The following is a 27,552-nucleotide window of genomic DNA, read 5'->3' as shown; positions in this document are numbered from 1 at the left end:
ACAAAACTTTGATCTGCCCTGAGTAGGGCAGCTCAAATTGCGCCTGCGCAGGACCTCAATGCCGGCTCTTGTGTATGACGTAGACGCATCTGCAGCGCGGCTTCAGAATAAGGAAGACCAAGATGGCCGAAAGGCGCCACCCAGCTGACCAGTCTGCACCAGAGCAACCTCCTAGGTGAGTATTATAAAGTGTTTGTTATGTTATACCCCCGGCCTGAGCTCTTATATACAGCAGGTTAGAATGCTGTATATAAGAGCCCAGTGGTGGTGGCCACAGCTTGTAGGCCGAAAAAGTGATGACAGGTTCCCTTTAAGTGTTGCATCTAACGAAGGTAATTCACAATAATGTCAAAATGACATTACTGTACACGTTCCGACTTATGTCATGTCTTTTAACCGCTTCGGAGTTAGGAAACCATGAAGTGGTTAATAGACGATACATGCTCATTTTTTGGACAGCTCCAGATGGGAAGTTGCCTGCTCTATTTACTTAATGGGTTTTCCCACGAAAAAAGTACATGTTAATTAATAGATCTTGAAATATTACTTTCCACAATTGGATGTGTTAAAAAAGATGTTCCTGTGCTGAGATAATCTTATATATGTGTCCCTGCTATTTACTGTGTAATGGCCGTGTCTGACCGTACAGGACATGGTCTGATCATACATCTCCTGACCAGGGGAGGACTCAGGAGTATACAGACAGGAAGGCATGGGATTACAGCTGATTCTTTTTGTGAGGTAAAACATTTCCCTGTCTGTTTTTATTTTTTTTTCCTGTGCTGAGATAATCTTATAATTGTTCCTGCTAAGTACTGTGTAATGGCTGTGTCTGACCGTACAGGGATATGGTCTGATCATACCACAGCTCCTGGGAGAGGGAGGACCGAAAAGAGTATACAGACATTACAGCACGATATCATAGCTGCTGCTTTCTTTGAGGTAAAGCAAGTTTTTAAAAAGGCAAGTAAATGTTTTACCTCACAGAACAAATCAGCACATGAACATTTTTTTTAACACACCCAATTTTGGAAATTATTATTCCAAGACCTATTGAATAAAGTAAACTTTATTGATAGGACAACCTCTTTAACAGTATAGAGTCAAAGTTGGTGCAAAATCGACAGCAAAGCCACATCAGGAAAACTTGGCGACTGCACATGTGCAAATGCCCGAACTCATGTATACCCTAATACATATGTGAAGTTTTTTTTTTAAGAGGTTTTTATTTGTCATAAAGAGGTTTTGGGAAAAAAAAGGACATGCCACTTCTTTTAGGTACATCCTGATGAGAATTACTACAAAATAAGGCACTGCAAAGGTTGCAAAAGAAAAGCCTCCTTCAAAGAATATGTGCACACATAAAACATGGAGGACTATGTGTAAAGTATAATATATGGAGAACTATGAGGTGAATTATAATTTATGGAGGACTATGGGGTGAATTATAATTTATGGAGGACTATGGGGTGAATTATAATACATGGAGAACTATGGGAAATGCATTATAATACATGGAGGACTATGTAGCTGCATTCTAATATATGAAGGGTTATGTGGAACCCTTTATACTATATGGAAGGCTATGCAGGGGCCATTATAGTATTTGAAGAACTATATACAAGGGGGGACAAAGATACAATCAGGGGATGGGAATGTTCTGTGCTGAGGGAAAAAGGCTCTTTCCCTCAGCACCCAGCTTTCCCATGCTCTGCTATACATCTTCTCTCAGCACCCAGCTTTCCCATGCTCTGCTATACATCTTCTCTCAGCACCCAGCTTTCCCATGCTCTGCTATACATCTTCCCTCAGCACCCAGCTTTCCCATGCTCTGATATGAGAAAGCTGGGTGCTGAGGGAAAGATGTATAGCAGAGCATGGGGAAGCTGGGTGCCGAGGACAAGATGGATATCAGAACATAGGAAAGCTGGGTGCTGATAGAGGGATTTCAGATCATGGGAAATCTGTATGCTGAGGGTAAGGCTATGTGCGCACATTGCGTATTTACATGCAGTTACGCTGCGATCTGCACCACAGCGTAACTGCATGCGTCCTGCGTCCCCAGCATAATCTATGGAGATTGTGCAGGAGCCATGCGCACGTGGCGTATTAGAGTGCAGCGCTTTGGCTGCTGCCCGAAGCGCGCGTTCTAAGAAGTGACATGTCACTTCTTTCCTGCGCTTTGCCTGCAGCACCCGCTCTGTCTATGGGAGGGGCTGCAGTCAGTGCGCATGGAATCGGCTTTTTTTTTTTCCATTACGGACTGTTTCTGCAGCGATTTGAAGCGCACGTGTGCTTTTCAAATTGCTGCAGAAAATTCTGCAGGGACAGTACGCAACGTGCGCACATAGCCTAAGAGCCAAGTGTCAGCGTCATTATCCCATACCCCAAGTGGCAGTGTCATTATCCCGTACCCCGAGTGGCAGTGTCATTATCCCGTACCCCGAGTGTCAGTGTCATTATCCCGTACCCCAAGTGGCAGTGTCATTATCCCGTACCCCGAGTGGCAGTGTCATTATCCCGTACCCCAAGTGGCAGTGTCATTATCCCGTACCCCGAGTGGCAGTGTCATTATCCCGTACCCCGAGTGGCAGCGTCATTATCCCGTACCCCGAGTGGCAGCGTCATTATCCCGTACCCCGAGTGGCAGTGTCATTATCCCGTACCCCGAGTGGCAGTGTCATTATCCCGTACCCCAAGTGGCAGTGTCATTATCCCGTACCCCGAGTGGCAGTGTCATTATCCCGTACCCCGAGTGGCAGCGTCATTATCCCGTACCCCGAGTGGCAGCGTCATTATCCCGTACCCCGAGTGGCAGTGTCATTATCCCGTACCCCGAGTGTCAGTGTCATTATCCCGTACCCCAAGTGGCAGTGTCATTATCCCGTACCCCGAGTGTCAGCGTCATTATCCCGTGCCCCGAGTGGCAGTGTCATTATCCCGTACCCCGAGTGGCAGCGTCATTATCCCGTACCCCGAGTTTCCCGTAGCCCGAGTGGCAGTGTCATTATCCCGTACCCCGAGTGTCAGCGTCATTATCCCGTACCCCGAGTGTTTGTGTATGTGGATGAGGGGGAAGGGGCAGGTCCGAACATTGCATTGGGCCCCATCAAACTCCAGTTATGCCACTGGAAGGTCCTGATACTGTCCCATCACTGCTGATATGTCTCCTGCTTAGAAATAATAGAATTCCCATTCTCACACAAGCATATGAAAAATGGCTCCCATCCTCCTCCAGTAAAGTGGGGTGATCTTTTTCTCGTCATCTGTGTGCTATTTTTTTCCTCAGCAGCTATTTTTCATTTACAATAATTTAGTGTCCTATGTGTCTGTAAGAAAAAAAAAAATGGATTCCGCTAGTATGGTATGCGATATTTTTCTCGTACCTATAGACTTGCATTTGCGAGTCTTGTTTGATTAACGCTGCGGTTTTTTTCAGGTCGAATACACCAAGAAAAAAATTGCACATCTGCGCTGGCTCATTGCATAACATGGGTCTGAGTGCAAGCCCTTTTTATCTCACATTGCACTCCTCTGAGTTATACTCCCGTGAGTGAGCCCTGATATACGGACTTTCCACCCTGTATAGTGCAGCAATTCAGCTACAGCTGGTAAATAGAGCCGCTGCTGCCACTGGGACATAGTATGGACGGCACATCAGGCGTCTGCCCACACCTGTGCCAGCACTCAGCATGGAGGATCCTTGCAAAGCATCTTGGGAATCGTAGTTAACGCGGAGACACGTGACCTCCTGCCACGTGATAAGAGCACGTGACCCGAGTCATATGAGTGAGGAAGTGGGAGACGTACTAGAAATTCGGGGAAGAAGGAGGAAGTGCGCGAGGACCGGGCGGAGGGAAGGTAGGCTCTGGGAGGTTGGGGGGACCTGGCGGAGGGAAGGTAGGCAGGCGCTGGGAGGTTGGGGGACCAGGCGGAGGGAAGGTAGGCACTGGGAGGTTGGGGGGACCGGGTGGAGGGAAGGTAGGCACTGGGGACCGGGCGGAGGGAAGGTAGGCACTGGGAGGTTGGGGGGACCGGGCGGAGGGAAGGTAGGCACTGGGGACCGGGCGGAGGGAAGGTAGGCACTGGCGACCGGGCGGAGGGAAGGTAGGCTCTGGGAGGTTGGGGGGACCGGGCGGAGGGAAGGTAGGCACTGGGGACTGGGCGGAGGGAAGGTAGGCACTGGGGACCGGGCGGAGGGAAGGTAGGCACTGGGGACCGGGCGGAGGGAAGGTAGGCACTGGGGACCGGGCGGAGGGAAGGTAGGCACTGGGGACCGGGCGGAGGGAAGGTAGGCACTGGGGACCGGGCGGAGGGAAGGTAGGCACTGGGGACCGGGCGGAGGGAAGGTAGGCACTGGGGACCGGGCGGAGGGAAGGTAGGCACTGGGAGGTTGGGGGGACCGGGCGGAGGGAAGGTAGGCACTGGGGACCGGGCGGAGGGAAGGTAGGCACTGGCGACCGGGCGGAGGGAAGGTAGGCTCTGGGAGGTTGGGGGGACCGGGCGGAGGGAAGGTAGGCACTGGGGACCGGGCGGAGGGAAGGTAGGCACTGGGGACCGGGCGGAGGGAAGGTAGGCACTGGGGACCGGGCGGAGGGAAGGTAGGCACTGGGGACCGGGCGGAGGGAAGGTAGGCACTGGGGACCGGGCGGAGGGAAGGTAGGCACTGGGGACCGGGCGGAGGGAAGGTAGGCACTGGGTGTGACTGTCCTGGTGTGCCTCTTACACTGGCACCAGGTCTGTGCCTCCAGCAGTAATGGCGCTCTGTCCGGTACAATCGTGCCTCCTGTCACACGGGTCCCGTCATGTGGAGCCCCTCCCTGCCTTCAGCCTGAGACCTTTGACTCCTTCCCACTCATGGCCTGTGTTTTCTAACCCATCCTGTGGGTGGTGGTCTCGTACTAGGCAGTAGGATGGGCCCCATAGGGTGTTGTGGTGATAATGGGATACGGACCCCACTAGCACAGAGACCTGGATTCCCCTTCATATGTCCCCTAATGGCAGAGGAGCATTCTACCCTGCAAAATTATGGACTGGATTAACCCCTTAACCCCCCCTCCCCCATGATGTATGGTACATGGAGCTGAGCCTGTGGGGCAGGAGTCAGGTGTGTGAAAGAGATTAGATCCCGTGATCCCAACGTATTGTTACCCCTCTATAAATCACTTGTAAGGCCACATCTGGAATATGGGATCCAGTTTTGGGCTCCACATTTTAAAAAGGACATTCAGAAGTTAGAGTCAGTTCACAGGCAGCAACTAGACTATTACAAGGAATGGAGGCCTCCCATATGATGACAGGTTGAGAAAGTTAGATATGTTTAGCTTAGAAAAAAGACGTCTCAGAGGAGATCTCATTTATATGTATAAATACATGTGTGGTCAATATAAAGGACTGGCACATGACTTATTTCTCCCAAAGACAGTACTAAGGACCAGGGGGCACTCACTGCGAGTGGAAGAAAAGCAATTCCAACAGCTAAATAGGAAAGGGTTCTTTACAGTCAGAGCATTCCAATCTGACTGCTCTAGCACAAGAGGTAGTAATGGCAGATACTAGAACAGCTTTTGAAATGGGGCTGTTTTTTTTTTTTTTTTCCTTTCTCAGAGCACATAACATTGTTGGTTATAAATGATTTAGGCTAAGTTCACACACTGCGTTTTGTTTTTTTTTTGATGCTGCGTTTTTGTTTTTTGGCTGCTAAAAACGCACAAACGCACCCGTGGCAAAAAACGCACGCGTTTTTACCGGGATTTGGTGCGTTTTCTGGCTGCGTTTTTGATTTTTGCGGTTTTCCAATGCATTGCATGGGGGGGAAAACGCAGGAAAGAATTGACATGTCCATATTTTTTTTTTTTTTTTTCTCAAGCTCAAAAACGCAGCTTAAAAAAACATTGTGCGGACAGCAAAATTGAAAACTCATAGACTTTGCTGGGGAAGCAAAGTCATGCAGTTTTGAGGCCAAAAACGCACCCGAAAAACGCACTGTGCACACATAGCCTTAGTGATGAAATTAGTAATTGGGGGAGGAAGGGTGACCTAGCCGGACTGTGGGGTGTTTGTTTTTTCTTTTTCCTTCCTCTCAACCCATGTACGTACTGTAACTATGTACTCAGCCATCCACTGCCTTTCACATGTCATTCAGTTCTCAGCTTTACATTCTTAAAAGCATGTTTGTTGTTTCCACATCCAAAAGTCAAATCAAAATATATAAAATAGTATGTTTACTTTTTTAAAAGCAAACAACTGAAATATTTTAATTCCAGAATCATCCCCCCCAAAAAAATAAAAAATTGCATCAATTAATACTACAGCTTGGCATGCAAAAATAAAACTGGGCCTGAAAATGGTGGCACAAAACAACTTGTTTGGCAGCTCCATGTGACTAGTAGCTTAGGTTTCGTGATGCTGCATGTTCTTGCTACTCTGGATGATCCATTCCCACCCCCACATGTGGGCTCGCAGTCCTTTAATTGATGGCCTTTACCTCTCCTCTTCTTTCTCCTAGATGCATCTGCCTATACTTTGCTCTGTGCTCCTGGGAGCTGTACTGGTAAATGCTGCACCCTCTGCAGATGAGATCACTTACCTCCCAGGACTTAAGAAACAGCCATCCTTCCGCCAATTCTCGGGGTACTTGAATGTGCCAGGAGGAAAGCATCTCCACTACTGGTGAGTATCGTCAGTTGTTCTTCAGTGTACTTAATTCTCTTACATGTATAACTCCATTACTTTCATAGCACGTTTGCTATGATTAAAGGGAACTTGTTACCGGCTTTCACATCCTAAACCAATATGACAGCCATATTGGGGCTGGAGAGCCATTACACCACAAATTCCATGGCAGCATTATTAAGGGATACCTTGTAGAAAAAGATCAATAGCTTTCTCCATACATTCCCCATGTGTCCACTGGGTGGATCCTCAACAACAATCACCTCTTATCCTCTCTCAATTTCTGCCTCCAGGTTTGTAGAGGCTCAGAAGAATCCCAGCTCTAGTCCGCTGGTCCTGTGGCTGAACGGTGGTCCTGGCTGTAGCTCCCTGGATGGCTTGTTGACGGAACACGGCCCCTTCCTCGTAAGTAATCGCCCGGAGATGTGTTTTTAGGATGACAATCTCCTATCATTGAATCACCGTCCCTGTCTTTACTTTATTTATTTATTTTTTTTCTTCCTTCCCATCCCAGATCCAACCTGATGGAACAACACTGGAATATAACTCCTACTCTTGGAACTTGGTAATTCTGGGATGTTTGTAGGAAGTCCTGTTTTATCCAAATTGTTGGTTTTAATCATGCTACTTTTGAATTTTTTTTTTTTTTTTTCCCTAGATTGCAAATGTCTTGTATCTTGAGGCTCCCGCCGGTGTGGGCTTCTCCTATGCTGATGACAAGAACTACAAGACCAATGATACGGAGGTAGTAAAACACTCTAAAAGTATAGTCACATAATATATTTTCTAATAACTGTTTTATGCTAGAGAAACTGTAGCCTTGTTCAGATCTTGTTCACACACAGCAGTTTTGGCTATGGGAATTGCCTAATGACCTGAATCCTTGGCCTTATGAACTACAAACCATGTTGATAAATGTGAACTGCCAGTAGTTAATACTGCCCTTCAGTGATGATGGATGATAAATTACAGCTTGAGCATTGATTTATTATAGCGCCATTTATTCCATGGCGCTTTACAAGTGAAAAAGGTGTACATAAACTAGTACAAACAGACTGGTATAGGAGAGAGGACCCTGCCCACAAGGGCTCAGTCTACAGGGGATGAGGAGCATACAGTAAGTGAGGACAGAGCTGGTTGCGCAGTGGTGTACTGGACTGAGAATTATTGTAGGCTTGTTGGAAGAGATGGGTCTTCAAGTTCCTTTTGAAGGTTTCCACAGTAGGAGAGTCTGATATGCTCGGGTAGAGCGTTCCAGAGTATGGTGGAGGCATGGGAGAAATCTTGTATGCAATTGTGGGAAGAGGAGATAAGAGAAGATCTTGTGAGGATCTCAGGTTGCGTGCAGGTAGGTACTGGGAGACTAGGTCACAGATGTAAGGAGACCGATTGTGGGTGGTTTTGAACTGGAGTCTTTGAGCAATGGGAAGCCAGTGAAGAGATTGGCAGAGATGAGGCTGGTGAATAGCGAGGTAAGAGGTGAATCTCAAACAGGCCGCAGAGTTTAGGATCGATTGGAGGGGTGCAAGAGTGTTGGAAGGGAGGCCAGAGAGCTGGTGATTGCAGTAGTTGAGGCGGGAGATGAGAGCATGCACTAATGTGTTTGTGGATTCTTGGTTAAGGAAAGCACGGATCCGGGAGATATTTTTGAGTTGTAGTCGGCATGAGGTGAAGAGGGCTTGAATGTGCGGCTTGAAGGATAGAGCAGGGTCGAGAGTTACTCCAAGGCAATGAGCTTGTGAGACTGGGGAGAGTGAGCAGCCATCAACTTTGATGGATGGGCTTGTTGGAGGGGTTGAATGAGGAGGAGGAGGAAAGAATGAATTCAGTTCTGTCCATGTTAAGCCTTAGGAATTGTGCAGAGAAGGCTGAAATAGCAGAGATATTGTTTGGTTAGTAGGGAGGAGATGTCAGGTCCAGAGAGGTAGATCTGAGTATCATCGGCATAGATAATACTGAAAGCCATGGAACTCTGAGCTGTCCCAGGCCGAAGGTGTAGATGGAGAACAGCAGGGGTCCAAGAACAGAACCTTGGGGGACACCAATGGATAGAGGGTGGGATTAGGAGGTAGTGTGGGAGACGCTGAAAGTTCGGTATAAAGAGATCCAAGATAGGGCCAAGTCTGTAATACCCAGAGATGAGAGAATCTGTAGTAGGTGGGAATGGTCCACTTTGTCATTAAGTCTTCTCTGTGTAAAGAATCAATTTCAGTTGTTTGTTGTTTTTAAAAAAAAAAAAAAAAAGCTTACACTGGGTGTGACTAAGGTTTTGTCGAAGCTTTATAACAATTTTGGCAGTATAGGTGTCAATTTATTCTTAATATGTCACATAGTGTCTGTTTTTCTTTGTCGCTCCATTGGGAGACCCAGACAATTGGGTGTATAGCTTCTGCCTCCGGAGGCCACACAAAGTATTACACTTAAAAGTGTAAAGCCCCTCCCCTTCTGCCTATACACCCCCCCCCCCGTGCATCACAGGTTCCTCAGTTTTCATGCTTTGTGCGAAGGAGGCAGACATCCACGCATAGCTCCACAGCTTAGTCAGCAGCAGCTGCTGACTATGTCGGATGGAAGAAAAGAGGGCCCATAACAGGACCCCCAGCATGCTCCCTTCTCACCCCACTCTTGTCGGCGGTGTTGTTAAGGTTGAGGTATCCATTGCGGGTACGGAGGCTGGAGCCCACATGCTGTTTTCCTTCCCCATCCCTTGATGGGCTCTGGGTGAAGTGGGATTCTAATCTGTCTCCAGGCACTGAGACCGTGCTCCATCCACAGCCCCTGGGGACTCTGCTGGACAAGGAGCCGAGTATCGTCAGGGACAAGGCCCTGCTACTTTGAGGTACTCTGTGTCCCCGTGGGGACCGCGCACAAACACTCCAGCATTGCTGGGTGTGTTAGTGCGCCGGGGACCGCAGCGCTGACCGCGTTTGTGCCATCACACACTGCAGCGTGGCTGGGTGTGTTAGTTTACTGGGGACTACCGCGCTGACCGCGCGCTGCCATTTCACACTGCAGCGCGCCTGGGAGTGTTAGTACGCCGGGGACTACCGCGCCGACCGCGCTTATAACTTTAGTCCCCGGCTTTTGCGGCCTAGTCTCACTCTTTTCCCGCCCCCAGGCCTGCCAGTCAGGGGAAGGGCGAGACGCTGTACAGGACGTCAGCGCTGAGGGCTGGAACGTGCTTTGCATACTCCACCCCTCTCACTGTGCACAGTGGGGTACCGGATTCCCGCACTTTCTAGGGCACGCCCACGGCCCCCTCCTCTCCTCAGGACGCCGGCAGCCATTCCTGTCAGCTTGGCTGACGCTGGAGAGGGGAGACAAGCGCTGGGAGACCCAGGCAGTGATTCTGGTGATCAACACAACCGCTTTGAGCGGGCGGTAAGCAGCACCTGAGGTGCTGGCCCCACTAGTGCAGAAGTGTACATATAGATTATATGCTTATAGACTATACTTTACACTGTATGGTGCACGGTTGATTTTTGGCTATATACCCTCCTGGATTGCTCAGAGGAGACAACAGCTTGTCGTCCACATAAAGAAAGGGTGCCAAAGCACAGGCTTACTATGCTGCCTGCGCCGCATGTACGGCTATACTACCGGCAGGTTCCACTGACCATCATTGTGTGCAATGCTCGGCCCCTGTGGCACTTACTCAGCCGGAGCCTCTGCTAAGGGTGGCCCAGGGGGAACCACCTGCTAACACTGTCCAGGTGACGGGGACGGAGTTTGCAGTTTTTGCTGATAGACTTTCTGAGACTATGGCTAAGATACTAGAAGCCTTGCAGTCCAGACCGGTATCTCAGACCATGGGCACTGTGGAATCATTGCACCCTGGTCCCCCTCAATTGGAACAACAATGTGCTCCCGGGGTGTCTCATAGATCCCAGGGTGAGGTCTCTGACACGGACCGCAGCCCCAGACCGCCTAAGCGAGCTCGCTGGGAAATTCCCTCGACATCATCACATTGTTCAGGGTCTCAGCGGGAGGACTCTCTGTATGATGAAGCGGAGGTAGCTGATCAGGATTCTGATCCTGAGGCCGCTCTCAACCGTGAGACGCCTGATGGGGACGCCATAGTGTATGATCTTATCGTGTCCATCATTCAAATGGTGGATATTTCTCCCTCAGCTCCTCCAGTGGAGGAGTCAGCTTCTCAGCAGGAGAAATTCCGCTTCAGGTTTCCCAAGCGTACAACGAGTATGTTTCTGGACCACTCTGCCTTCAGAGAGGCAGTCCAGAAACACCGAGCTTGTCCAGATGAGCGTTTTCTAAGCGCCTTAAGGATACACGTTATCCCTTCCCCCCCCCCTGACGTGGTCAAGGGCTGGGCTCAGTGTCCCAAGGTGGATCCTCCAATCTCCAGACTGGCGGCTAGATCCATAGTTGCAGTGGAAGATGGGGCTTCACTCAACGATGCCACTGACAAACAGATGGAGCTCTGGTTGAAATCCATCTATGAAGCTATCGGCGCGTCTTTTGCTCCAGCAGTCGCAGCCGTATGGGCACTCCAAGCTATCTCAGCGGGTCAAGCGCAAATTGACGCAGTCACACGTACGTCTGCGCCGCAAGTGGCGTTCCTAACCTCTCAGACGTCGGCATTTGCGTCCTACGCTATTAATGCTGTCCTGGACTCTGCGAGCCGTACGGCGGTTGCATCCGCCAATTCGGTGGCAATACGCAGGGCCTTGTGGCTACGGGAATGGAAGGCAGATTCTGCTTCCAAAAAAGTGCTTAACCAGTTTGCCATTTTCTGGCGACCGCTTGTTTGGTGAGCGATTGGATGAAATCCTCAAACAATCCAAGGGAAAGGATACATCCTTACCCCAGGCCAAACCAAACATACCCCAACAGAGGAGGGGACAGTTGAGGTTTCGGTCCTTTCGGGGCGCGGGCAGGTCCCAATTCTCCTCGTCCAAAAGGCCTCAGAAGGATCAGAGGAACTCCGATCATGGCGGTCTAAGTCACGTCCTAAAAAGACCACCGGACGTGCCGCTACCAAGGCGGCTTCCTCATGACTTTCGGACTCCTCACACCGCATCCTCGGTCGGTGGCAGGCTCTCCCGCTTTTGCGACACCTGGCTGCCACAGGTAAAAGGCCGTTGTGTGAGACATTCTGTCTCACGGTTACAAGATAGTTCAGCTCTCGTCCTCCGACTCGATTCTTCAGAACATCTCCGCCTCCCGAGAGAGCCGATGCTCTTATGCAGGCGGTGGGCACTCTGAAGGCAGAAGGAGTGGTGGTCCCGGTTCCTCTTCAGCAACAGGGTCACGGTTTTTACGCCAACCTGTTTGTGGTTCCAAAGAAGGACGGGTCTTTCCGTCCTGTCCTGGACCTGAAACTGCTCAACAAACACGTAAAGACCAGGCGGTTCCGGATGGAATCCCTCCGCTCCGTCATCGCCTCAATGTCCCAAGGAGATTCCCCTGCATCGATCGATATCAAAGATGCTTATCTCCACGTACCGATTGCTCCAGAGCATCAGCGCTTCCTGCGCTTCGCCATAGGAGACGAACACCTTCAGTTCGTGGCACTGCCGTTCGGCCTGGCGACAGCCCCACGGGTTTTCACCAAGGTCATGGCTACAGCTACAGTACTAGCGGTCCTCCACTCTCAGGGTCTCTCGGTGATCCCTTACTTAGACGAGCTGCTGGTCAAGGCACCCTCTCAAGAGGCATGCCAACACAGCCTCAACGCTACTCTGGAGACTCTCCAGAGTTTCGGGTGGATCATCAATTTTCCAAAGTCAAATCTGACACCGGCCCAATCGCTGACATATCTTGGCATGGAGTTTCATACCCTCTCAGCGATGGTGATGCTTCCGCTGAACAAACAGCGTTCACTGCAGACAGGGTTGCAATCTCTCCTTCAAGGTCAGTCACTCCCCTTGAGGCGCCTCATGCACTTCCTAGGGAAGATGGGGGCAGCAATGGAGGCAGTCCCTTTCGCGCAGTTTCACCTGCGTCCTCTTCAATGGGACATCCTACGCAAATGGGACAGGAAGTCGACGTCCCTCGACAGGAACGTCTCCCTCTCTCAGGCAGCCAAAGCTTCCCTTCGGTGGTGGCTTCTTCCCACTTCATTGTCAAAGGGGAAATCCTTCCTACTCCCATCCTGGGAGGTGGTCACGACGGACGCGAGTCTGTCAGGGTGGGGAGCAGTCTTTCTCCACCACAGGGCTCGGTACGTGGACTCAGCAAGAGTCCTCCCTTCAGATCAATGTTCTGGAGATCAGGGCAGTGTATCTTGCCCTAAAAGCGTTCCAGCAGTGGCTGGAAGGCAAGCAGATCCGAATTCAGTCGGACAACTCCACAGCGGTGGCTTACATCAACCACCAAGGCGGAACACGCAGTCGGCAAGCCTTCCAGGAAGTCCAGCGGTTTTTGATGTGGGTGGAAGCCACGGCCTCCACCATATCCGCAGTTCACATCCCGGGCGTAGAAAACTGGGAAGCAGATTTTCTCAGTCGCCAGGACATGGACGCAGGGGAATGGTCCCTTCACCCGGACGTGTTTCAGGAGATCTGTTGCCGCTGGGGGATGCCGGACGTCGACCTAATGGCGTCCCGGCACAACAACAAGGTCACGGCATTCATGGCACGATCTCACGATCACAGAGCTCTGGCGGCAGACGCCTTAGTTCAGGATTGGTCGCAGTTTCAACTCCCTTATGTGTTTCCACCTCTGGCACTGTTGTCCAGAGTGTTACGCAAGATCAGGTCAGACTGCCGCCGCGCCATTCTCGTCGCTCCAGACTGGCCGAGGAGGTCGTGGTACCCGGATCTGTGGCATCTCACGGTGGGCCAACCGTGGGCACTACCAGACCGACCAGACTTGCGGTCTCAAGGACCGTTTTTCCATCTGAATTCTGCGGCCCTCAACCTGACTGTGTGGCCATTGAGTCCTGGATCCTAGCGTCTTCAGGGTTTTCTCAAGAGGTCATTGCCACTATGAGACAGGCCAGTAAACCAACGTCTGCCAAGATCTACCACAGGACGTGGAAGATATTCTTATCTTGGTACTCTGATCAGGGGTTTTCTCCCTGGCCATTTGCCTTGCCCACTTTTCTTTCCTTTCTTCAATCAGGATTGGAAAAAGGTTTGTCGCTCGGCTCCCTTAAGGGACAAGTCTCAGCGCTTTCTGTGTTCTTTCAGAAGCGTCTCTCCAGGCTTTTCTCAGGTACGCACGTTCCTGCAGGGGGTTTGTCACATTGTCCCTCCTTACAGGCGGCCGTTAGAACCCTGAGATCTGAACAGGGTTCTGAGGGCCCTTCAGAAGCCACCTTTCGAGCCTTTGAAGGATATTTCTCTTTCTCGCCTTTCGCAGAAGGTGGTCTTCCTAGTAGCAGTCACATCACTTTGGAGAGTGTCTGAGCTAGCAGCGTTGTCATGCAAGGCTCCTTTCCTGGTGTTTCACCAGGACAAGGTGGTGCTGCGCCCGGTTCCGGAATTTCTTCCTGTGGTATCCACCTTTCATCTCAATCAGGCAGGTGTGCCAGGCGGCTACCTGGTCGAGCCCGCACACTTTCACCACACACTATCGGGTGCATACCTATGCTTCGCCGCCTAGGTAGACGAGTCCTTCAGGCGGCGGTTGTCCACCTGTAGGAACGGGCCGTTTTTACGGCTCTATTACGAGGTATTATTTTACCCACCCAGGGACAGCTTTTGGACGTCCCAATTGTCTGGGTCTCCCAATGGAGCGACAAAGAAGGGAATTTTGTTTACTTACCGTAAATTCCTTTTCTTCTAGCTCCAATTGGGAGACCCAGCACCCGCCCTGTTCCCTTCGGGCTGTTGTTTTTTCGTGTAAACATGTTGTTAATGTTGAATGGTTTCAGTTCTCCAAAATTTCTTCGGATTGAAGTTACTTTAAACCAATTTATTAGCTTTCCTCCTTCTTGCTTTTGCACTAAAACTGAGGAACCCGTGATGCACGGGGGGTGTATAGGCAGAAGGGGAGGGGCTTTACACTTTTAAGTGTAATACTTTGTGTGGCCTCCGGAGGCAGAAGCTATACACCCAATTGTCTGGGTCTCCCAATTGGAGCTAGAAGAAAAGGAATTTACGGTAAGTAAACAAAATTCCCTTCTTTTACAAATACTGATGCCAACTCTTCTGTGCCTTCCTGCTGGTGTTTCAGTACTAGGGCACAGCAGTAGTGTGCCTTAACACATGGATAGAGCTGGAAGACATTGACCAAAGTTTTAAATGTCTGTCCTGATAATGCCATAACTTCACTGCAAGGTAATAAGCAAAATCTGGTGAGCAAGCGCATGATTGCAGGGGAAATGGATTCCGGTTACATGATCTTACGTTTTGTCTGCTGAGTCAACTTTGTTAAATAGAAGGTAAATGGGCGTGCTAGATGTTGTATATCATCGTTATTCTCCCAAATATTGTCTTGTCATGAGTGTACACATACTGTATATACTTGCTGTCTACATCAGTATAGCTGCAGTGTGATGTTTTGCAGCTTATTGTAGAGCTCAGTTCTCCTACACTTACACCACAGCAGAGCTTGTAGTAATTGCGCAGAGCTGAAGCACAAGTTGAGCTGTTGTGAAACTGCAAATTCTGCTGTTTGCACATGAGTTTTATTTTTTATTTTTTTTTAAAAATATCCATAGAGCAGAATTTGCTGTTTCAGATCACTACTCTTTAAGCATCATGTAGCAAAGCTTTGTACTCTGTACTACCTAGTTATTTCAAGCCCTGCTGTGTAGTGCAGGAGACTTGAGCTCTGCCGGAAACTAGCGCCTTTTGCTTACACACCCCCCTCCATTGCTAACTGTATGGAGTAGAGCAAATCAGGCAAGCAGGGTATTGTAAAGCAACATAGTGCAGAGGTTTAAGGTAAATTGTACACTTGGATGAGCTTGATGAAAACAGACGGAGGCGTCTGCAGCACTGAAGAGTGACTTTAGTAAATGTCGTGTAAGAATCAGACCACTCATTCAGTTATGTCAAGATGGGGGGCAGATAAAGGGGGGTGGTGGGGGGGGGGGGGGGGGGAGAGGTAGGGGAATGCAGATTTGTGTGTGTGTGTGTGTGTGTGTGTTCTGACCGACTAAGCACACCAACGCGAAACATACGTGTTGGGACGCCTACGGTGATCAGACCTCAGTGACTAATTTCTGCCTCATCTCATGCAACACATGGAAGCATATTTTGCATCCTATGTGAGTGCCTCTGTACTAAATTGATGTAGGTTTCTCCTTGTACTCTGGCCATCTTGCCTATAGGTCTTAACTCCCCCTTTACTCTTCCGGGACACGTGGGGTTTCTTTCTCCTGGTCCTATATTGACCGTATTTATTGTTATACCCTACAGCACTTATTTAATGTTTTGAAACATTCAATCACTGCTTGTTTGGGGTGGTTTTTCTTCTTTTTTTTTTTTTTTTTTTTTTTTTTTTTTTCTTGTAATGCTCTAGACTTCAGTCCCCTGTTGTAATGTTACACAATTGCCAGGCATTCTGAATCGTGTATGAATTTCTCCTTGTATCTACTTGCTTGTCCTGATCCAAGTTGGCTTTGTTTTGCAGGTTGCCCATAATAACTACCTGGCCTTGAAGGAATTTTATAGTCTATTCCCAGAATATAGTAAAAATAGCCTTTACATCACAGGAGAGAGCTATGGAGGAGTCTATGTCCCATCACTGGCTCTGGAGGTTTCCCAAGACTCCAGTATAAATCTCAAGGTAAGGCTGGGGGAAATCAGATGCTATATGCTAATGACACTGGGCTCAAACTCTACTGTGAACCTGGGCCAAGTGTCATTCTACAGTGATCCTATTCAGATCACAGGTGAGAGGAGATTGATTTCACTATTGTCTGTGTGTATATCGGACTTCACTGTCATCAATGCAGTTCAGTGTTTCTCGCACGTGTATAGACTTAATTAAGACATCAGAACACTGGTCAGTGTTATACGGTGGTGTGAGGGAGCCCTAAGATCTGTCAGGCGAGCTGAGTATCCCTAGTACAACGGGTGCTGGATCCTGGAAATAGTTCACCATATGCTCGGCATTCAAGTAATGTATCACCAGGAAGAAAGTGTCCTGAACATGTAGCATACTGACAAGCCTGTATTGTGATTCGTGAGATGCTACCTGCCTCACATGGTGCAAACATGGATACATGGATCAATAGATATACTGTGCATTACTTTTTAATAACGCACAGCTCCTTTAAATTTGGGGTGTACGGGTCATCCCACCCCCCCCCCTCCCTTTTCCCGCATAAATGTAATTAGTTTTGTTTCCCAACTGGGTAATTCTTGCATTTTTAGATCTAACCTTACAATTACATGTGTTCTCAAGATCTGTGGTCTCCTAAAATCAACCTTCATTGCATATCTGTGGGATAGGTGAAACACCCAAATTTAGTAAAAAAAAAAAAAATTTCCCTCTTCTCTCCTACCTTCATCTGGCTTTAGGGTATTGCTGTTGGCAATGGACTGAGTAGCTATGAGAGCAATGACAACTCCCTGATTTTCTTTGCCTATTACCATGGAATACTGGGTAGTGCGTAAGTATAATGTAATTTTTCACATTGACCGTTTTTAGTTTTTTTTTTTTTTTTTTTTTTTTTTTTTTTTTTTTCCTCCTGCATGCTTTCCTGTATGTCTGCTATTTATACTATAGTTATATATGCTGACCCTTACCACTTTCTAACTGAAGTAGCTAAACTAGCAGATTTCAGCAGTTGAGTGTTTCAGCTTCAAAGGCTACAACAGATTAATGTTGTCCAAAGGCACAGATTTTGGTGTGTAATATTTAGTATGATCTATACAATATCAAGGGGGGTGTGGATGGAAAGCAGAGCCTAACCCATGTAGCTCAAGCATCTCCTGATAGTGTATTTAATGGGTCACCCTGCATCAGCCATTGTCTGCAGACAAATCTTGCATATTTGAGACATTGGAAGTTGTGGACATTTTGTTTTCAGTTGCGTTTCCTTGTTTCTTGCAGCCTCTGGAAGGAACTGCAGAAATTCTGCTGTAAAGAGGGAACTTGTCAGTTCTACAAGAACCCTGACACTGAATGCTCCCTGCGGGTAAGCTACGTCATTGTGGCTATAATCAGTTGGGTTTGGCAAGAGTAAGTGGTCGGGGGTGTTAAACCGCCCCCCCCTCCATAATTTGGTTTTGCTGTATCTTAACCATTTGTGTGTATGCAGGTACAAGAAGCCATGCATGATGTATACAGCACTGGACTAAACATCTATAATCTGTATGAGAACTGTGCCGGCGGAGCGCCAGGGGAGATCCGGTGTGTATTGTCCCTGATGGGTATACATTTACACTAATACTACTTTTTTGAAGAAAAGTCAGTTGTAACTTCTCATTTTGAATAACTTGCTCCCTCCAACTACAAAGCATGCATACTCATATCAGCGGAGCGTGCATGCTTACTACAGGGAGAGGAGAGCTCTCCCTTCACTAGGGACAGAAGATGGTTGGCCTGCACTTATACACTGCAGAATCTAGAATGAAGTCCTCCTCACGAGAGACTGTTGGTGCAGTTTCATTATATTGCTATCATGTATATCAAAATGAGGCAGTGCTCCAGAGTGCAAAAAAGTTGCCTTTTATCAACACTTAGGTTCTGTGACAGGACCATTCAAGTAGATGATTAGCATTGTCACTTTCCAGCGCTGGGGTCCTGGGTTCAAATCTCACCAAGGACGACAGGACTGTAAGGCGTTTGTGTATTTTCCCTGTGTTTGTTTCCTTCCACACTCCAAAGACATGCTGATAGGGAATTTAGATTGAGAGCCCCAATGGGGACAGATGTCTGTAAAGTGCACTGGGATTAAGGGTGCTAATAAGAAAGTTGTATAAATATACACTCACGATCTGATACAAGTGCATTGTTTTAGTATATGGTTTACGAAATAGACTGCTGTATAGTCAGGCAGGAGGGATAGTCTGCCAACAATGAAAATTAAATGCAAATTCTAGTTTGCATGATCCTTCCTCCTGATCAATCTACTAACTGTAATCTAATATGATGCTGGTTACTAGTAGATTGTGTAAAAGAACACTTAGAACTTGGTATCATACTATCCTACAATCTAAAGCCTTAGGTTCTGGTTGGGGACATTTATAAAGACCTAACATGTTCCAACTACCTTTGGAAAATCTTGTCCTAATTTTGTGTCTTGCAGAGATAAAGGCGATCACATAGTTGTCAATTTCCCTGGATTAATTTCACCAAAAATGCATGCACATTTTGAGAAAGTAAGTGCATTGTATATGTAGCATAAGAAATAGACTAACATTAATTTGTTACAAATTTCTCCATTTATGTATTTCTGATGTCACTTGTAATATCAATTCACTTCTGCCTGGATACCACTGTTATTCAAATGTGGGTTGTTCCAGTCTCCAGCATCCATAATGTAAGGCCAGTCACCCTTATTCCAGTAATGTCACTTACTGGGCTGCGTGCGGCTTTCTTTGCTAGCTATTTACCAGTTCTCTGAATGCTCAGCCCTGTAGAACTCCACCCACACCAGTGATTATAGCTTGAATATTTACATGAACAAAGCTGCTAAAGGTATATCAAAATAGAATTAAACCAAGACTGAACCTATAGAACAAATATTTATTAATATGCATTAAAATTCTTAATGGCCAAAATATGTGTGGGTGTGATTTTTAATGACACACAAGCCATGCAAAGGTGGGCACATGGGATAGATTATTCTAAAATGGTGTGGGATAGCTGGGTGTATCTAAGCCATTAGATGGCTATCTGCAGCTCCGCATCCACCCGGGACAGGATGTACCTCATCTAGCACTGTCTTTAATAAGAATCTATCTTCTGAGGATTATGGCACCAATGCATTGCTGAGCCTAATCTAGATGGCCTTCATATGTGGATTGTTCCCACACTTAATAACATCTCCTGATGAACCCCAAGACAAGTGTATCTCTCTGACTGGCACTTTTTTGATAGGCCTGTAAATTGTTAGATCATGTCAGCCGTGTGATGCTGATTGACACTGTTTCTGGTACTATATACTCTACCAGGGGTCATTTTGGTTTGAACACTTATAGGTCTGTTATAGATTAGCAACAAGCCTAATGTATGTAGAAATTAATCTAATATTCTAATCATTGACCTTTTTTTTTTTTTTTGTCGTATGTGTGCATTTTAATGCATATCAATAAATATTTGAGGTTTTCTTCAGTCATGTGCAGCTTTGTTCATGTACAGTGTGCCCAGTAAGCTGCCAGTCAGTGGTGGGTGCGGGTTTATGTAAAAGTCAAGAATATAGACATGGCAGTGGGATTACAAATCCTCTAGTGGTGGTCTATATATCAAAGCAGCCCATTAAGTGATCACTGGAATTTTTGCTACTACATTATGCTGCTCAGATAATGCTGCAGAATCCTAGTGACAGTCTTTTAAGGAAGACTTCACATGACAGTATTGCATCAGTATTTGCATTATAAAATGGAGCGGGTCAAACCTATAAAAGCTTATAAGCTTTCTCTGTATAGGCTAAATTACTTAACTAGAGGGCAAATGTAAAAGCTTTGGAGAACATAACCACTGAATTCACACAGGCTCAGGAACCACTAAGCTTATTAAACATATATGTAAAGTCCATGGTGGTATCCCACATTAATAGGCTTCAGCGGTATAGAAAGCATGCCTATTCCACCAAATGGTCTTTTTTGCAAAAGAGGCTAGATGGATTCTCTGCACAGGAGCACAAGGACCTCCCAGGTTTTAATAAGTCAAGTCTTTTGTAACAGTTTTGTAGTAGTTTCTCAAACATGAGGTGTGATTATTAGTGTGTACTCAGGCCTGTGAAGCATTTGGGTTCCAAACAGCCTCCACATGTATTACGTGTGTGTGCTGGAGTTATCCCACTGCTGTGTTTCCTAGAGATGTATGTTCCAAATCTGTCAGGACAGAATTCTCATTGTGACAAAATATATATTTTTTTTTTTTCTTCTAATGCAGAAATTGGTTCTTCTTTCTGGCATGGATAAGCCTGTTAAATTAGACCCACCATGTGTGAACAGTACGGCCTCCAGCATGTTCCTGAATGACCCCTTTGTGAGAGAGGCCCTGCATATTTCTCCTGAGGTCAATAAATGGGAGGTCTGCAGGTAAGGACTGTCCAGTCACCCACACACTAACACTTAGGAGATTTGCAATAAAGATGTACGTCTCCTAACTATAACATGTGTATCTTTGTACAAAAAACAATGAGTGGGTGTTCTTCTTTTTTTTTTTTTTTTTTTTCTTCCCTCTCCACCCCTGTTGCTTTATCAATGAACCGATCAACCTGATGACAAGCAGTTTAATACTGGGAAGTTACAAAATAATGTGCCCATGTCACTAATCGGTGGCTGGCTGGAGTAGGATACACCCCCCCCCCCCCCTTCCTCATGGTCTTGTATGGAGCAGCACTATCTGCATAATTATATGCAGTTTTGGGGATTTGTAGAACAATATCTGTTGCTGGATTTCACAAACCATCCACTTAAAAAAACAAAACAAAACAAACTTTTCATATGCAGAGGTTACAAACCGACTAAACAAATCTCATACTGTACCACACTTATACCTAACACACCAAACTCCGCGCTTCTAAAGCCTGATCTGTGGAAGACCTTTATGCAGAGCGCAGCACCATGCGTTACAGCAGTGTTTCGCTGCAGTATTACAAGCCAAACTACACATGAGGCCTGAAGTTTGCCATAAACTTTTCCATTTAAAAAGCTGTGATTTGCTGCATGAAGTGCACCTATTATAACTTAACCCCTTAGTGACTTTTGCTGTACTTGCACAGGGCATGTATATAAAGAATCCCTCACTATACTAGTCAGATGCCAGCTGCTTTGTTGGAGGAAAAGGACAAAAAACCTGACTGGCAGGAAAAGACTTTGGGGGCAACATTGTACCCAATTTAATCATTTGGTTTTACTTTCTATATGAATTGCATGGCGTATTTTTTTGTTTTAATATTGTGGGGTGTGTTTTTTTTTTTTTTTTTTTTTTTTTTTTTTTTTACTGCAGTTTTGATGTGTACCAAAGCTATGGCCGTGTGTATGAAACAATGAAAGATCATTACTTGAAGCTGTTGAGCACCCTGGTAAGTGAAATCAGGTGACTGGGTGCAGGAAGCTGCATAAAGCCCATTAGTTATGTCATCATGTAAAATGGTGATGCTACCATGCTTGAATGTCATAATTTGTCAGGGGAGCATAATGAAACTTTCTCTTTATAGAAATATCATATTCTGGTGTATAATGGTGACGTAGACATGGCCTGCAATTTCCTGGGGGATGAGTGGTTTGTGGATTCTCTGCAACAGAAGGTAATACCCTCCCCCCCCCCCCCCCCCCCTTGTCTCCCACTACTCTAAAGGTGACTTTACACACTGCAACACATTGCTGTAACGTCACCGGTTTTGTGACGTTATAGCGACCTCCCCAGCGACATTGCAGTGTGTGAAACACATCAGCGACCTGGCCCCTGCTGTGAAGTTGCTGATCACTACAAATCGTTCAGGACCATTCTTTGGTCCTTTGTTTCCCGCTGTGCAGCAAAGTCTCAGTGTGTAAAGGGGACTTTACAGCGACTTCGTTAGTGACTTCCCTTTCAAAAAGCTGCTTTACAACATCTCCAATGACTAGCTAGGTCGTTCTGCAGGTCCGGATCGCTGTTGCGTCGTTGGCCAGGTTTGCCTGTTTGACAGCTCACCAGAGACTTTGTAGCGATCCCGGCCAGGTTGGGATCGCTGGTGGGATCGCTAGAAAGTATCAGTGTGTAAAGGGGCCTTTAAACTATCCTGATCTCTGACTTTCCTTTCAGAATATTTTGCCCACCTCCTCAGACTGTTTTGGCTCAGCGCTAATATATAGTGTGTATGTAATACTAGTATGCCATTAGATCAGAAGATCCCTCTTGCAGGCTGTCAGTTTATACTGATTTGGATTTCTGTATCGGGCAAGCAAAGATCTAGCCATTCTAAAGATGTAAAATAGGATCTAAAATTCTATCTCAATAGTGTGCACACTTTTGCTAACTATCTGCTGGGAGTTCTCTGATTGGGATCTGCCCATCTGATGTCAGGCTGCCATAAAAAGCAGCATGCTGTACCCTTAAATTCTAAGTCTTTGGTTTGTAAAGCAATCAGTTCTGTCACTTCCACTAAACTGTTTTATAACTCTTTTCTCACCGACCCACTTTCCATGTGTAGCTTCAGGTACAGCGCCGGCCATGGCTTTATACAGATGGAGGCCAGCAGCAGATCGGAGGGTTTGTGAAGGAGTTTTCCAACTTGACCTTCCTGACAATCAAGGTATGATAAAGCACTTGAGGGATAAACCACTTTAGATGGGTTCTCCAAGAATCAGACAAAATGGAGTCCCTGATATTAATCAAACTACAGCCTGTCCTAGTCACTTTGTCAGACTGAAGATTGCAGCTCCCGAGATCTGTGTTTCAACTGATAAAGATGCATCATACATGTCTCATTCAGTGAGCAGGGCTCAATGACGAAATGTTTGAACCCACATTGTGTTGGCTGAGGAGATCTCAAGCTTCAGCCTTCTCAATCGGTCTGACAGCGGTGCAGAGACTGACGTATTGTTTCCAAGTGGAAGACAACTAAGTATTGAAGGATGACCCTGGTGATTCCAGTAGTGCTTATTGAGGAAGAGATATAGACTTCCTCATATAACTATGCTCCCTACTGACTGTGTGTGACACAGCTCTTGTGAGTTGACATTTGAGTCTACAGACCAGTGACTAGTATGGGCTGCAGTTTAAGGCCCCCTTCACACGCACGTGCCTCCGGTACGTGTTGGGTCCGTTCCTGCACGTACCAGAGACAAGGGCACACGTACTCCAATGTTAATCAATGTATTGAGTTGCACGTTCGTTTTTCCATACAGTGCGTGTATGATACGTTTGTTGGTGCGTTAAAAACTGAAGCATGTCCGTTTTTCTCCGGCATCACTGTCACACGGAACGCAAAACGGACCACACGGAGGTGTTCCGTGACATGCGCTGGAGAAAACACGTGTCTGAGGAAAGAAAAAAAAAAAAACTTGACTCACATTCTGCAGCCCTCCTGTCTCTGCCGCTGCTGTCACTTGCTTCTGACCGCCGCTCATTATGCTCATTGAATATTCACTTCATTGCGGCCAGAAGCAGCAGCAGCAGTGGGGAGTCGGCAGGGCTGGTGACCGAAAATCAGAACCACGGACAGGTGAGTAGAAAGTTCCCGTTCTCCGTGTGTTATCACGGAGAACACGCGTAGCCCATAAACACTGCTCACGGAGGCCAAAATGCACCTTTGACACGTCCATGAAATACGTGCGTGGTTTTTCACGGACGGGTGAAAGAGGCCTCAATGGAATTCCTGATACTCATTGTTTTATGTATGCCTGCACCATAACCAGGGGCTTATAATTATTTTCAGAGATGGTCTTAAATATCTCTTCTTCCCCCACCATTCCCATAAACATCAATCCACAGTATTCTTTAAATAAAATAAATTTTCATTTATTCAAATTCAATGATGTCAACACGCAAAATTTGTCAAATATTCATCTCACTTGTTCTTTAACCCCTTAACGACCCTTGACGTACTGGGTACGTCATGGTGACATGGTGCTAAACGACCCATGACGTACCCAGAACATCATGGCGAAATCGCGGCCCCGGTGAGTGCAATCTGTTTACAAAAACCTTAGATTCGGGGAGGAGGGGACCTCTGCCTAACCTCAGGAGGGGTGGTGCCTCCTCCCCGGACCTACGGAGGCTGTGATTGTCTGAGCGATGTTTGTCAGCCAATCACAGCCACTGTAATATTTTAGCCACTGAAAATGGCTGAAACATTGAAATCCAGCCCTGATCAGTACAGCTGTAGCACTGGCCATTGGCTGGAGCTGGGTGATCGGTGCTTCACCCGCCCCCAGCTCTGATTGGCCTTGTGACCAATCACCGTGGATCTGGGGCCGGAGACCGCTCCCCTCCGCTTTACTCCATCTGTGGAAGCCGAGGGGAGTGATCCCTGCAAGTGCCCTGGTAAGCCCCTGGCCCCGATCTGCTGCCGATTCCCCCTAAACCCCCCCCCCCCCGATGCGCTGCCACCGCCGCTGATCTCCTTTATCTGCTGCAGCCGCCTCCATCTGCTGCTGCCCCCTCCGTGATTTCCTGCCCGCTCTCTCCCATCCTCATCTGCTGCCCCCTCCGCAATCTCCCACCCTGTGCAATCTGCCATCCGCCATCTCACCTTCCCGATCTCCTGCCCACTGTCCGCTATCTCACCTCCGCGATCTGCTGCCCGCCACGCCATCTCGACTTCCTGATCTGCTGCCCACTCTCCCTCATCAGCTGCTGCCCCCTCCCTGATCTGCTGCCTGCTCTCCCATCCTCTTTATCTGAAGCTCCCTCTCACCCTCCCTGATCTGCTGCCCGCCCTCTCCCATCTTCCGCTGCGCCCTCTCCCATCCTCCGCCCATTTTATTTTTTTTATCCCACCTAGTCTCCCCCTTTTTTGCAGTACATCCGTGCGTGCGTCCTGTTTTTTTTTTTTTTTTTTTTTCTCTAAATTAAGATACAATAAACTTAGTTTAGGGCCAGTAAAATTTATACTGTAGTAATTGTCAACTACAGTATATTATACTGAATATTGTAAGGGTCAGCCCAGTGCCACACGTGAGAGCGAATAACGAGTCTCACATCGCATCAGACAGGAGTGTGCGGCTGTGCCGGATGATGCGATGCGAGATTTATTGTCAGTTGCAGGCGCTCATTTTATTTTTTTTTTTCCGCCAAACTTATTTTTTTTGTATAGGGGGTGTTGGGGGGTGGTGTATAGTTTCCAAAATGGGGTCACATGTGGGGGAGCTCCATTTTTAAAGGCACCTCGTGGGGGGGGTTGGGTCTCCAAACGCAACATGGCGTCCGCTAATAATTCCAACCACGTTTGCTGTGGTATGGCGCTCCTTCTCTTCCGAGCCCTGCCGTGCGCCCAAACAATTGCTTTCCACCACATATGAGGTATCTGTGTACTCAGGAGAAATTGCACAATACGTTTTATGGTTTGTTTTTTGTGTTTTTTTTTTTTTTTTTTTTTTTTTTTTTCCCTGAGACCCTTGTGGGAAAAAAAGCTACCTAGTTGAAGCAACAGTTTTGTGGTAGGTTTTTTTTTTTACAGCTCAACGTTATAAACTTCTGTGAAGCCCCCAAAGTGGACATCAAACATCTAGAAAATTATTTGAGGGCTCTAGTTTCCAAAATGGGGTCACTTGTGGGGGAGCTCCATTGTTTAGGCACTTCAGGGGGTCTTCAAACCCGTCATGGCGTCTGCTTATGAGTGCAGCTAATGTTGCACTCAAAAATTGAAATGGCGCCCCTTGCCTTCCGAGCCCTGTCATGTGTCCAAACATTTGATTTCCACCACATATAAGGTATCTGCGTGCTTAGGAGGAAATGCACAATACATTTTATGATGCATTTTTCCTGATGCCCTTGTGAAAATGCTACATTTAATGGCTAAAATAACATTTTTGTTTAAAAAAAGCTTTTTTTAATTTTTTTTTTTTTTTTTTTTTCCCCTTCTACATTGCTTTGGTTGCTGTGAAGCTCCTTGGATGTGGCTTTGAGCAGAGAGGGGTGCAGATTTTAAAATGAGGTCACTTTTGGGTATTTTCTGTTGCCTAGGTTTCTCAAATCGCTCCAAATGTGATGTGGTACCTAAATCTTTTTTTTTTTTTTTTTTTTTTTTGTAAATTTTGTTGGAAAAATGAAATTGCTGATTAACTTTAAACCCTTCTAACTTCCTAACAGAAAAAAAATTTCAAAAATTGCGCTGGTGTAGACATGTCGGATATGTTATTTAGTAACTATTTTGTGACATATCTCTCAGATTTATGGGCATAAAATTTTGAAAATTGCGAAATTTTTAAAATTTTCGACAAATTTCCAAAATTTTCACAAACGCAAAACATATCGGCCTAAATTTACCACTGAGATGAAGTACAATGTCACGAAAAACAATCTCAGAATCGCCAGGATCCGTTGAAGTGTTCCAGAGTTATAACCTGTCAAAGTGACACTGGTCAGAATTGCAAAAAATGGCCGGGTCTTTAAGGTGAAAACAGGCTGGGGGCTGAAGGGGTTAATGTCATCCCTGACTGTAACTAGGACTTATATTCCAAACCAAATCCAAAAAATCATGCTAGGGTTTATTTTTGGGCTTGGTCTTAGATTTTTGGGGAAACACAGTATGTACAGCTTATGTTCGGTAGGTTACATTATGTTCATTGTTTGTTTTTACTCTCTTCCTCCAGGGAGCCGGTCATATGGTGCCAACAGACAAGCCCAGCTCTGCCTTTATCGTATTCAGCCGCTTTATTAACAATGAGCCTTTCTAAAGCCCATCACTGCGAAGACTGAACAGTATTTATTCGGGGCACAGCCTCCAATCCAGGAGCACTTTTTTTTTTTTTAGTTCTGAAGTCTGTAAAAAGTGCTGCTAATTTCAGTTACTTGACAACTCGAGTGTCCTTTTTTGCTAGAAATCTTCTGTTTTTCCTATGAACGGGTCATTATCTCAGGGTGGTTATTGGCACTGAAATACAATTAGTCACTATCTTTTGCTGATTTACTCTATTTATAGATAATTGTCAGAAGCGGTTATCCAGCTTTGAGGCAAAACAGTCAGTGACTTATTAATATGTTCCTTGTAAGATGGCATGTATTCCTTATCTGTGACCTGATATTTCAGCTGTATGTTACAGAGTGTGATTGCTTTTGCACTATAAAGTTGTTTTTCCTTAAATTTTGTACAAATCAGGATATAGAAAATATTAAATTCTGAATTTATTTAGA

At 46.6% G+C, this 27,552-nt stretch overlaps 1 protein-coding gene across 2 annotated transcripts; it reads left to right on the top strand.

The window, feature by feature from the left end:
* Positions 1 to 3,770: 3,770 nt before the first annotated feature.
* On the top strand, positions 3,771 to 27,552 carry LOC142311382 (lysosomal protective protein-like). 2 transcript variants are annotated; one of them, XM_075349758.1, is made up of 15 exons: positions 3,771 to 3,861; positions 6,509 to 6,672; positions 6,969 to 7,080; positions 7,190 to 7,240; positions 7,334 to 7,420; positions 16,222 to 16,377; positions 17,115 to 17,206; positions 17,650 to 17,734; positions 17,858 to 17,949; positions 18,848 to 18,920; positions 20,659 to 20,807; positions 21,721 to 21,796; positions 21,932 to 22,021; positions 22,907 to 23,008; positions 27,012 to 27,552. In XM_075349758.1, exons 2-15 carry the CDS (start codon positions 6,509 to 6,511, stop codon positions 27,093 to 27,095), a joined length of 1,413 nt encoding a protein of 470 aa, XP_075205873.1. In that variant the 5' UTR covers positions 3,771 to 3,861; the 3' UTR covers positions 27,096 to 27,552. The 2 variants fall into 2 exon arrangements, with proteins under 2 accessions (XP_075205873.1, XP_075205875.1); XM_075349760.1 differs by lacking the exon at positions 3,771 to 3,861 and adding an exon at positions 4,676 to 4,688.

This window comes from Anomaloglossus baeobatrachus, chromosome 5 (assembly GCF_048569485.1).
Source record: "Anomaloglossus baeobatrachus isolate aAnoBae1 chromosome 5, aAnoBae1.hap1, whole genome shotgun sequence".
NCBI classification, from domain to species: Eukaryota; Metazoa; Chordata; class Amphibia; order Anura; family Aromobatidae; genus Anomaloglossus; species Anomaloglossus baeobatrachus.
Note: the sequence above shows the minus strand (reverse complement) of the source record. Positions and strands in the feature narration are given on the sequence as shown.